A 13,302-nucleotide genomic window follows, 5' to 3' on the forward strand; every position below is an offset into this window, starting at 1 on the left:
AACTTAGTTTTTACTCTAAATATTGCTTTTTCCCTAATGTTCTTTTCTTAATGAACTTCACAAACATCAGGCAACATAATGAACATTTTTATGTACAAAGAACAGAAACAAAAGATTATACACAAAACTATGAATTTCTGCTACAGATGTTTTTCTTCTGAAAGTATATACTAAACATAACACGATTATGCTAACACTGCTTGTGTCTTCTTCTGAAATTCCTTCTGATCTGTTTCATCAACACTTTTTATTTCTTACTCTTCTTTACTAACCCCCCAAACCATAACAAACATTTTTTAAGGCAATGAGATTTTTTTTTTTGGGCACAACTTGTGATTTCACTGGTATAGGGTAATTCTTGGCAAGGTAATTCCCTCTACCCATAAAATTTTATAAATGTTGTGCAATTCAGAGGGGGCACTAAGAGCTATTGTCCCAACTTCAGTTCACGTTCTAACCGTCAATTACTCTATTACTGAAAGGGCCTAAAAATCATTAACTACAGTCTCTCCTCACTACAACAATCCCTATCAGGTGGCTACAAGATTAAGCTATCTCACTCTCTAGTAGAAACCTCCAATGGCTCCCCAATGTCTTCAAAACTCTTAAATCTTAATAAAAATTAATTAAAAAATAAAAAATCTAAAAATTTTAAGACCCTACAATAAGTAAATGTGGCCACTAAACGTAACCAATTGAATCCCCCACTGATTAGCCAAACAAGCCCTTCACTCTAGCTAGATTTGTTTCCTTAATGACTATCAATTTAACCAAATTCATTCCTACCTCTTTCTAAAATGGAATAACATTCCTTCCTTTTTCCCCCAAGCACCTTCAAAATTCAACGAGGTTGGCCAAGTTCATGTTGCTTTCCCTAACCCTTCCAGGATGTTTCATTTTGGCTCTTAAATTGCAAAAACGAAATATGATAAAACCTTTTTGTATTATGTGTGTATGTACCCAACTTGGGAGCTGATCTTTATATTGTATTGCTTTTTTCTCTTCTAAAGGCCCAAGAACGCCGAACAGAGAAGGCATTTAATTATTTGTTTTGAATTTAGTTGCAATTCCCAGGGGAAGATGATGCGAACTAACAAAGCTTTCTCCCAAAGCTCCTAAAAGCCCTAAGAGCTCTAATAAAGCCAAACGAAATATTACACTTATCCCTTCATCCTCATTAATGTAAATACCTACATAATTAAGTGATGATCGGGAGATCTTTTTGCTGGGTTATAAACTAAAAAAATTTCTGGAAAACTGACTTTTAGGAAACTGAGGATTCAGAACTTTGGAGACAGATAATATCTTCACCTCCAATATTACTTTTTAAAAAAGGAGAGGAACAGAAAGGGAAAAATAGAGGAGTAATGAAGGAAGAAAGTGGCACACATTCCCTTAAGTCAAAGGAACCAGTCTTCATTTGAATTTTTAAGGGCAAAGTTTTAAGCAGAAATCAGAAACAAAATTACCATTGATATAATCCTTGGCTTTAGTGTGGAGGTTTTTTTAATATTTAATTTAGAAGGAAAAATATCTACAATGACAGATGCTTAAATTTTTAGAAATCAATGTTCACTTATTCATCTTTCAAGTAAATAGCAGACTTAATGTCTTACTTGTTCACATCAGAACCAAAATCTTCTAGAAATTCCACTTTTCGCTGAGAAAATGTAATTCTCATTTTAATAGGCAATGAACCATGTATAGCCTTGTCAAAACAGGTGAGGATATTGTCTTCATTTTGTTTGAGGTCCCCACTATATTCCATTTCAAGTAAGTTGAGGTATAATTTTGTGTTCTCCTGTAGAAAAAAACACCAATAGTATTAACTGCCTAAAATACAGAGAGAATAACTTAAAAATGTTCAATAATAATTAGAATAGTAACATTGTTGTATAACTACATTGTAAGAAAATCATATAAATACCACATAAAATCAGAGAGTAGGGAGAGGGCAAGAACACCTACATACACAGAAAATTAAATACACACAAAGTAATGTCACGCAGAGCAGACTAGTCACAAGTAGGGGACTCAGAAAAGACCTGTGTAGGAAGTGATGTGTGAGTAATTAAAATCAATCTTTAATGATCAGAGAATAAATTTCTATTTTCTCCTTCAGGGAATTAGAAAGGAGCCATGGGAGTTTACCAAATAGCAGACGAAATGATTACAGTAATGCTTTCGGCACTAACACAGCTGTAGAGAGAATGTGTTGGAGAGACATGAGACTACAGACAGACTACTGCACTATTCCGAGGAAGAAGTGATGAGGGCCCTGGACTGAAGCAGCCAAAACAAAACAAGTTCCCATTCTCTAGAAATATATATTCGAAAATATATGGTATAATAAAAATCATTCCATGTAAAAAAATAAGCTTCAGCATACAGTCATACTACCTATTGGAAGTAACATACAAAAACATGGCTATTGCTACACTTAGTATATATTTTTAACAAGTGTTCTCAAAGGTTTTTTTCTTGCTGCTTTTAAATAAATAATTAGTACTTTTGCTGTCAAATTCCTTAAGAATGGGCAAACAGTTAATGTCCCATCCCTGGCTACACTTTTGTTTTCATCTATAATTGATTCTTCCACTCAGGAGTTGAATTAACATTAATATGTGACAAATGCTATGTGTGTGTGTGTGTGTGTGTGTGTGTGTGTGTATGTATGTATGTATGTATGTATGCATGCATGCATGTGTGTGTATTTTAATATTAATTGGACCTCTAATTTTACTGGTAAAGGAAACTCCAGGTGAATAAATTCCTTCTATTCATTTAGAGACTGGCATCTGGCATGAAACTTGGGAGTCTACAGAGCTGCCCACAGCCCTGAAAGTGAGGATGACTAAGGTAGAAGCCAAATCCAGGACTTCTCAACTCTTGACATCAACTCTCTAACCACTTAGATGATGCCTTCCCCTTCTCCCTCTCTCATATTTGTTTAATGGTTAAGAACAAAAAGGGCAACATCAGCTTAGAGGGACTGGTGTCTTCATGTAGTAATAAAACACATTACATACAGACCAAACTTGTCATCACTGTTGCCAGTAGTCATTTACTTATTTGCCTATTCCAAAATCTGAAATATATAGAAACACATACTTTGTCTCTTTCAATGGCTTCCAAGAGCACTTTTCTTGATTTTGGAAGGTTCTTCTGTATCTTGAAAAGATGTCGGGCTAGTTTTATAGCATAAAATGAGGATTCATTATTTGATTTGGCATTCTTAACAGCATCCTGAAGCAAATGCTCAGCTTCTTCCATGTTTCCATGCCGACGCTCTAAACTCACTCTTCTCAAACGAACCATTGCCAATCCTAGAACACATTCCTCAAACGTTCTTAGAATGCTTCTTGCTTCATTTATATTACCTAGAAACAGCAAGTAAATATTTAATATTTTTAAATGCCTTCTCCTACAGCCTCCCCATTCTTTTGATTTGTCTTTGAATTTTTTACTTTAAATTACAAATAAAATTTCAACTGATGTTGCAAATTCTTACCCTGCTGTTCTTCAAAAGCAGCCCATAGCATGTGAACCATGGGTTTCTTTGGAAGATGTATAGTACAAGCCCTGCTGTAGACATGTCTCACTCCTTCGATACTATGGTTTTCCATGTACTTGGCATACTACACACAGAAACAGAGTAAACACTGAATAATTTATGATTGAGTAGGTCATTAAATACATTTCAGAACAATAAAATTCTATTTTTAAACCCATTCAGCACCTTTATTGAACCACTAGACTAGTTTCTGTAAGGAAGGACGAAGAGAGGCAACGAGGTTGGCATATGCAGCAGTCAAATCTGGTTGCAAGCAGACCATCTCCTAATGCAACAGATATAGTTACATGAACAACATTCGACAGAGGTACAAAAAAGGTTAGTCACTAGATCAATGTTTGTAATCTATTAAAATTCATTAATATGTAATTTACTCACCTTAATCCAAAAGTCCTCATAGAGGGCACAAGATATGACACATCTTTCAAAGAGAACAACAACACGTTCATGAGTTCCATTTTCAATTTCAAATTCTAAATATTCTTTCCAGTTTTTCAGTTGTGCCTTTTCCAATGGTTTCACATGGAAATAAGGTCTTTTAATCTGAAATTTAAAAAGGAGCATGGCAGTGCAAAAATGCTAATACTGTTTGACGCAGAAATGTCAAATGTGAATTCAATAATATAAGTTAAATTCTGGTCTACTGTTTAAAGATATTTCCTGCTCTAACATTCTGTGGGGTTTTTTGGTATTTATAATCCCCTGTACTTAGTATAATGCCTTATAGGCATTAACACATTTTAAGGTAATAATTTAAAATTAAATATTAAGCTATCCAACTGGGATAATGAATAATTTTTAAAAGATTACTCATGAACTCTTGGCTTTTCATCAACAGCTAATAATTATGATCTAGTTCAGCTTGGACTAATTTATATAACTTTAATCAATACTCTAAGACCTCTAATAAAATCTTTGTTGACTCATGTACCTACTGGAATTCAAATAAATTATTTTAATGATATTTATATTCAGGACAGATATTTCAATTAGCAAAGTAGATATATCATCTTTATTTCCTAGTTAAGTAGGCACCAACATAAAAACATAACAGTAAGTCAAGTTTCAATACATCATATGTATTTCAAAAAAAGAACACTTACACCTTCTTCAAAGGTCCACCTTTTGCTAACCTCATGTTCATTATAATTAAACATTTCTTGATGAATCTCAATGATTCTATGTCTCATGTTTTCTATTTCAGTGATTAGCTTAGGAGAGAAAAAGAGTTTAGAGTTAAAGAAATTATAGTAGCATACCAACAGATTTCAATTTATACCAGCTTACTTTGATCTCAGAACTATAGTTATACAAAACTATTTGTTCCACCAGACACACTATCAGTGTTAAAATTCACCCCTTATGGGATTTTCAGAAAACATTATTTTTGCATTTCTTGAAGTTTCTAAATCGTACTTTATTAACAAGAAATTCTTTTGCTCACTATCTTTAAAAGGTAAAATTTATCTTCTATGCTACATTAATACAAAATACTTGTTCCTATAAACAGATTATATAAATTACACTTAAACCTAAAAGTTGTAGCTGAGGAATTGGTCACTATCTACCATCAAGAGAAGTGAAAAAACTTGTTATTTTAATAATTTCACTTTCAAAATTACCCAAACTGATGGGCAAAAGGACAGTTTATAATTCAATACACTGTATCTGTAATGAATAATCTGCAAATTGAGTTTATCATATACTCAGGGAATAACTTTCACTTTTTAATTACCTTTGCTGGGTCAGTTATATCTTCAATTCCAGAGGGTAAATCATCACCAGGGGGGCCATCATCACCACTGTGTCCATTTACAGAGGCCAGTTCTCTTCGTAGCTGAATAAACTGCTCACTAGTTAAAAGATCTCGAGGCAAGTTATTCTGTACATGTTCTTTAAACCTAAAGATGCAATAATACCTATATTGAAAGACTCAGCCCATCTTACTTTTTATAGAAAACATGCATTGACTTTTTAATATTTCAGAATTTAAAAAAAAAAGGAGATATTAAGTCTGATAAAACTTCAATGTTATCAGAGGAAGTTATTACAAAAAAGAGCCAGTATCATAAATAAAAACATAATGGTATAAACTAACACAAACACAAAATTGCACTAATTATGACCAAGATTCATTTGTATAAATGCTATAAATCAAATATAAATTTGATTTCACTTTTGTTGTATACTTTTTAAAATACTCAGATGGGTCATTATCTCACAAGGGGCTTTTTCTTTAGAAAGCACTGTTCAAATCAGTCAAAAATTTTTAAAAATTCTTAAAGCTATTCATCTATTTACTAAATTCAGAGGTAAAAAGATTCCCTGGGAAAAGAATTAAAATAAATGTTTTTGTCCCATGCCACCTCAAGTTAATATCAAGATAAAAGCAAAAGAGACAAGGGATGTGTATTACAAAATAAATTAATAATCAAATTAAGTACTGTATAGAAATGCTTTTTGTCATTCAGTCACTTTTCAGTTGTGTCTGACTCTTCATGACCCCATTTGGGGTTTTCTTGGCAAAGTTACTGGAGTGATTTGTCCTTTCCTTCTCCAGCTCATTTTACAGATGAGGAAACTGAGGCAGAGTTAACTTACCCAGGATCATCTAGCTAGTAAGTGTCTGAGGCTAGATTTGAACTCAGGAAGATAAGTCTTCCTGGCTTCAAGCCCAGTGCTCTATCCGCTGCACCACCTAGCTGCCCATATAAATGCTATATATGCTTATAAATAAATGCACATATTATCTATGTACACTATAATATGAATACTACTGAAAAAATATTAGGTAAAGAACACGTTATTTAACATAAAGATTCCCATCTAAAAAGCTTAATTTGTTTGACATTTACCAGGACGAATCTTGTTTTAATAAATATAATTCTAACATCTATCCCTATCACTTCCTTGCTATTCTGGCAAACACTATCTCACAATGTTTTGATGATATCAACACTGCAATTCTTCTGAATAAAAATTTCATATTATGGGTTTATTTAGAAAAATAGATACAAGTATTTATCAAGTGTATCTGACTCTTCACATTTACCAATCACAATATATTTCTTGGGCAGGGGAGGGGACCCAGAGAGAAAAAAAGAGAGGACACTGTGTTTGTGTATCTGTATAGATACAAAAACATATCTACACATACACTGTATGCATGTATATAAATACCAGCAGCAAAAGAGAAAAATCTGAATTCAATTCCTAGCTTCTTCCCCACTCAGAACTATATTATTATAACATGTCTTAGACCATGTTATTCAATCTATTCAGTTACTATCCTGAAAATGCTTTTGACCACTTTGAAAAACACTAATTATAGGATTTTTAAAAGTAAGTTGGTTATAATAGTGATTAAGTAGCAGAGTCCAATAATATTTCCATTATAATGGTACTAATTCAAACATTTAGATGAAAATACTACTCACAATTATTTTTAGAGCACCTTAAAACCCTTAGTTTTTCTACTTACCTCTGGAAATGATGACTATAGAGTTGTGTTGGAATACCAAGAATACGATCATATATAGTTGTAACCTCTCTCAGATTTCCCTGTTCATTTTCCCAGTTTATGTACATTTCCCATAATCTGTCAGATCGGAAATCTGTTCCTGCAGCTAAAACAGCATGCTCGAAAGTTCTGAAAAATTAAATTATTACTAAAATTATCTGTAATGCTATCATCTTGTAAATTTTTACAAGCTTATAAGATAATCCTAATATTAAAACTTACTTTCAATTAAATCTTATGTAACTAAAAAAAAAAAGTCAAATTCCATGAAGGAAGTAACAGAACATAGCAATTATCCCTCAGATCAAACAGCACAAAACTACACACATTGTATACACATTTAATTCAAAAGGAAACTTAAGTTGCAAACTGAAATATGATATAAGCAAATGCAATAATCCTGAATGCAAAGTCCTTTTGGTTGAAGTAATTATCTTATTTATTCTTGCACTTAGCACAAAGTATTGCACATATAGATGTTTAATAAACATTTGTTGAATGAAGAAACTAATGTAACTGCAGAGTGAGTTCTCTAACGTTAGATTTTAAAATTAAATACAAAAAAAAGAAAAAGCACATAATCAAAGATATATAAAATGACTGAAAAATGGTTAAGTGTCACAAAAGCAAAAACTCAGAATGAACTAAGATCTGCAAAAAGAACTAAAGACAACATGGTATTAGCTTGGACCCACAGCATGGCAAATTTCAGATTATAGAAAATTATCTTGATGACAAAAACTGAAAGAATATAAACATCATATAAAGACAGAAATTATACCTAAGGAAGAGAAATAGTTAAAAAAAAAAAAGAAAAAGAAAAAGACCATAAATTCAAGTAATTGAGACCACATGAATTACATAAAGCATTCCAAGACTATACATATTGTAATCACTGTCAGAATCTTTGAGAAAATGCAACAGGAGAGGTGCTTTAAGGCTTAGGCGTTTGTTGGTTTGTTTTTTTTAAATACTAACTTATTTACAAATGTTCCCTCAATTTATCAGACATGAGAAAGGGGTACCATTCTGAAAACTACAAACAATTTAGCTTGATGTCAACACCGGGAGAAATTCTAGAACATACTTTTAACAATTTAAATTTCCATGCATTTTTACTTTTCAGCATTCACTTTTACAAGATTCTGAGTTTTAAATTTTCTTCCCATTCTTCCCCTTCACCCTCCCCAATACAGCATGCAATCTGATATAGGCTACACATGTACAATCATATTAAAAATGTTTCCACATTAGTCATGTTATAAAGAAGAATTAGAACCAAAGGGAAAAACTGCAATAAAGAAAAAAAAAAGAGATAGAGAAAATAGTATGCTTCAATCTGCATTCAGACTCTATCAGTTCTTTCTCTGGATATGAACAGTATTTTCCATCATCACTGCATTGCTCAGAACAGCTAAGTATATCAAAGTTGGTCACTGCACAATGTTGCTATTACCGTGTACAATGTTTCTAGAACATATTTTTGAAGAGAGTTTGTAGTTTTATCTAGAAATTAAAGCAGATCACTAAGAACCAACACTGACTTATTAAAAGTATCTTATTTTGTTTTACAGTCAGAATACTGATCGAAAATAATATTTTTAGCAAGGTATACCTATATATTTCTTTTTTCTCTTTCCTGTTAGAATGCAAACACCTTTTAAGCAGGGATTATACAATTCATCATATCTGTATTTTCAGTGCCTCATATGGTGTCTGGCACCTAGTAGGAGCTTAATGCTTGTTGAATGATTTAAATGCTCTTTAATACATTTCAATTAGGATACTTCAATTAGGAAAAAAAATGCAAGTTGGTTAAACAATCATCTCCAAAGCTGATTAACAGATATCAATTTAGAAGTAGGTTTCTAATGTCAAGCCATGAAACTCTGTATTTACAGGATCAAAAGATTTCAGGCAGAGAGCTGAGAGGCACTTCAGAAGCCAGCCAGTCTAACATCATCATTCCATAAATGAGGGCACTGAAGCCCAGGGACATTAGATGACTTGTGGTCACAAACGTTTCCAAGTATCTTGTCACAATCAACATGTTTATCAAATGTTTGGATGAGGACACCTATAGTATGTTACTAATATAAAGCCAAACTCAATCTCCAATATAAGTAAGAATTTAGATCCAAAATTACCTAAACAACAATAAGGTGACATATAACAGGGGTAGATGTTTGGGTTAATAAGTTAGCATTTATATAGCACTTTGAGGTCTGCAAAATGCTTTACAAATATCCACCTCATTTTATCCTCACAACAACTAGAAAGATAAGTGCTATTATTGTCCCCATTTTACAAATAAGGAAACTGAGGCAAGAAAAATTTAAATGCTTTGCCAAAGGTCACACAGATTTGAAAGTAGGTCTTACTGATTGCAAGTCCAATGCTCAATATCCACTACAGCATCTAGCTGCCTTAAAAAGAAATCAAGCGCATAAAAGCAGATGAAACTTGGCTTAACAGCTGTTCAAATAAACAAGACCAGAAGGTTGAAGCTCATAAGGCTCCATATAAATCAACAGTCCAAAGAAATTTTAGGTTGTCATTAACAAAAGTAGAGGGTCCACACATCAAGGAAACTAAGACCTCCATTTGGAGTTACAGACTGTATTTTTAAATTTTCAATGAAAAACTAGAAAGATTCAATAGAAAGGCAACCAGAATGATGTAGAAACCAGCTCATTTGAAGAACATTTGAGGGAAACAGGGAAGTTTAAAGGAAAACTGTTTTAAAAGGCTGTCTTCTGATGGAGTCTGATGCAGATCAAAAAATACTTTTTTCCTTTTTCTTTTTTCCTTTTCTGTGTTTTTTTTCCACAATATGGCTAATATGTAATCATGCTTTGAATGACTGCATATTTATAATCTATATCAAACTTGTCTTTTCAAGGAGCAGGGAGAGAAGAGAAGGAGACAATTTGGGACTCAATTTTTAAAAAAATGTTAAAAATTTGTTTTTACATGTATTTCCTTTTTTTTTTAAGATAAAGTTGTCTTCTAAGAGGAAGCAAAATTAGTGCAAATGAAGGAAAAATTAAGGTAGATTTTGGCTCAGCATAAGGAATAGTTATCCCAAAATGAAACAAGTGATCATATGAGGACGTGATGCAAATTGCTCTAGACTAGAGTACCTCTGAAATCCCTTTCAGTCTGAGATGCTGTGAAACAATTGTAATGAATACATAAAAAGAATCCTTTAACCTACGTGGAAGAGAGTATGGACACTCTGGTACGGGAACTCTAACAGTGTTATGACTCATCTACGTATGCCTTATCCAGAGTCACATAACTAATAAGTTTCAGAAATGGGATGCAAACCCAGGTTTTCCTCACTCCAAGTCTATCATGGCATACTGTCTGCCTATAACTGTATCTACATGTACTCAAATAATCAAATGGATCTACAATCCCTTTGATTCAGGAGTTCCAATAACACAAACTGAAACACATTATATTTAAATTTATAGATACCTACAGATACATACGTCCAGTAGTATATAGTATACCAGTGGGTAGAGATATGCATATATACAGGCACACATTTGCAATTATAACAACTGCATTCAGAGGGTTAACCAAAATAAATTAATTGCTGCAATAAGGAGACCAAAAGAGCCCTAAAGAGTGCCTACAATCATACATATGGCTTTATGCCAGACGGAGAGAGATAGCTGCTAAAAGAAATGATCAGGTATGGGCAAACTATTTTGCACAATCTTACTAAAAAGAATAACGGATAATTATGGGTAGTGCCATCTATTAAAGCATATAGAAACAGTTGAGAATAAAACCACTTCAAAGAAAACTCGACATGACAGTCAAATAAACAGTTACTCCAAGAACATCTAAAAGAAGGACAAGACAGAAAACACAAGGAAAAATAACAGGAAAAACAGAAATCCATGCTAAAGGCAACCCAATTATGCGGACCTTGATGGACTTAAATAAAAAGTATCTAAAGGAGTCAAAAATGCCCAAAGCAAAAAATCTGACTTAAACAATATTGAAAAAAGGTAATCAAGAGAATAACAATGACTACTGATCTATATCGCTCTCTCCATTTATACAAAATATTCCTGAGACTCTTTACATGAATTAAGGACATCTGTGACGAGGGTAGCAGTAGATAATAGAAGACTCACAACTTTACCAAGTCATAAGTAATAAAGAGAATATAAGACTGTGAAGAATCACAGTGGTCATTTGTTGATTAAAAAAAAAACCCCACCAATAACATCATTTATTTTGGAAGGCTCTTTTACAACAAGATTCTGTCATAGATATGTCTATATCATTCATGATTCCTTGAAAGATCTAACAAACAACCCTGTTGAATAACCTCCTGGTTATAAACATCAAGACAAGGCACGAGAGACCTAAGATGCAGGCTTGCCAAAACTGCTCTGCACTGTACTAGAGGTGATAAGGCCCAGCCAAGGGATTCTCTGTGGATGGTGAGACTGTCCAGGTGCTCTGGCTTGCAGCCTAGAACAATCTACATTATGGGTCAGTTTCATATTGATGAAATCAGAGATCCGTTGGAGCATGTATAATAAACACACACTCCCTCTCTGTGTAGTATCTTATTTGTGCCTAAGATTTCTGCAGATGCTTTTAAAATGTAGGACTCTCATGAATCAAAACTGGAAATCTGACAATTTACTCCAGAAATATGACAGTGCAAAAAGAGATGGACTTAGAAAGAGAATAATTAGACACAATTCCTCAAACATTGTGGAACTCTGAGAAAAATCACTTCACGTAAACCCTTGGTAGCCTCACATGAAGAACCAAGATGATAATAGCACCTACATCATAGGATATTCAAAGGGCAGGTAAATGCATGAAGAGACAGAGGATCTGAGCATACCTACCATTTACGCAGACCCTCGGAAGGCCTGAAGCCAGTACAACTTTATATGTCCTACTAGCCCATCAGGGTTGGATGAGAAGCTAAAGTCAACTTCCTGTGGTTAGCTATGCAAGAAGGAACTAGAAAGGGGGCAGTATGGAGACTCTAAGGTTAAAAGATGACTCAAGCAGAATCCAAGCAGTAAGGCGAAAACTAGTTTTACAGTCTTTAGTCCCAGGTCTTAGTCCAAGGCCAGGGCTGTGGAAGAGAAGACAAAAGAGGGGTGAGACAAAAGGATAAGAATCTCAAAGGAAATAGTGGGGGAAAAAGAGGGAAAGAAGGAAAATTAGCAGTACCCAATCTCAAACTGTACTACACAGCACTAATCATCAAAAGTATTTGGTACTTCTTAAATAATAGAAAACTTCATCAACAAACGTCATATGAAATAGGGCCTAAAAGCAATTCAGCCTAGGGTCTAATAAACCACAGAACACCAAATATATATATTACGGTAAAGACTCACTACTGAACAAAAACTTGTAAAACTGTCAAACAGTCACAAAGAAATTAAATCTCACACCCCATACAAAAAATAAGCTCCAAACAGACACAGGACCTAAATAGACACAGTCATATCAAATAAATCAGACAAAACATGAAGGAAATATTTTTCACAACCTTCGATAAAAAGAGTTCTAAAAATTGATAAAGATCCTAAGACAAACTGGACAATTTTGATTACATAAAATCAAAAGGCTTTTGTAAAAACAAAATCAATTCAATTAGAATTATATGGCAGAAAATTTCCCTAATAGAGGTCTGATATGTAAGATATACATACAAATCTTAATACCAATACAAATATAAAATATAAAACAAAAGCCATTCCTCCAAAGATCATAGAGGCAAAGATCAACAACTGAAAGAGACATCATATTTTATTTACTTCAACTCCCTCATTTTGCAGAGACAAAAACTAAAGCCTGGGGAGATTATGACCCTGCCCAAGACCAATGGTTATAAACAAACATTTTTAAATTTCTGAACTTGAACAAGAAACCAAAGACCATTTTATATATGACTCAGAAAAGAGATGGGATTATATGTAAAACAGCTCATCTTGATTACACACAGCTCGTTCCTTTCAAAACTATCCTGCTTCTCTATGCTTCCTTCTGCACCTTCTCCAAAAAGGCAGTTTTCAAAGGAAGAAATTCCAGCTAAAAACAAACACATAAAAAAAATGCCTCCAAACAACTAATAAGAAGTACAAATTCAAACAATGTTTTGATTCCACTTCATACTCAGACTAGCAAAAATGACAAAAAAAGGAAAATGACA

The 13,302-nt window shown here is 33.3% G+C and overlaps 1 protein-coding gene and 1 non-coding gene across 10 annotated transcripts in view; both read right to left on the reverse strand.

Moving 5' to 3' along the window:
• The window catches only part of PRPF39 (pre-mRNA processing factor 39), a 44,010-nt gene that overhangs the window by 11,273 nt on the left and 19,435 nt on the right, over positions 1 to 13,302 (reverse strand). For all 9 annotated transcript variants that reach the window (XM_020986415.2, XM_020986416.2, XM_020986414.2 and 6 more), the window contains 7 exons: positions 7,056 to 7,223; positions 5,310 to 5,475; positions 4,678 to 4,785; positions 3,953 to 4,117; positions 3,512 to 3,638; positions 3,112 to 3,380; positions 1,617 to 1,801 (listed from right to left, as the gene is read on the reverse strand). In XM_020986415.2, the coding sequence (XP_020842074.1) occupies positions 1,617 to 1,801; positions 3,112 to 3,380; positions 3,512 to 3,638; positions 3,953 to 4,117; positions 4,678 to 4,785; positions 5,310 to 5,475; positions 7,056 to 7,223 (1,188 nt within the window). The remainder of the gene's footprint in view (positions 1 to 1,616; positions 1,802 to 3,111; positions 3,381 to 3,511; positions 3,639 to 3,952; positions 4,118 to 4,677; positions 4,786 to 5,309; positions 5,476 to 7,055; positions 7,224 to 13,302) is intronic.
• On the reverse strand, positions 2,971 to 3,056 carry LOC144456446 (small nucleolar RNA SNORD127). The gene has a single exon (XR_013485536.1). It is a non-coding gene; the product is annotated as a small nucleolar RNA SNORD127 (small nucleolar RNA).

Source organism: Phascolarctos cinereus, unplaced genomic scaffold, assembly GCF_003287225.1.
Source record: "Phascolarctos cinereus isolate Bilbo 61053 unplaced genomic scaffold, phaCin_HiC Scaffold_3;HRSCAF=262, whole genome shotgun sequence".
NCBI lineage: Eukaryota > Metazoa > Chordata > Mammalia > Diprotodontia > Phascolarctidae > Phascolarctos > Phascolarctos cinereus.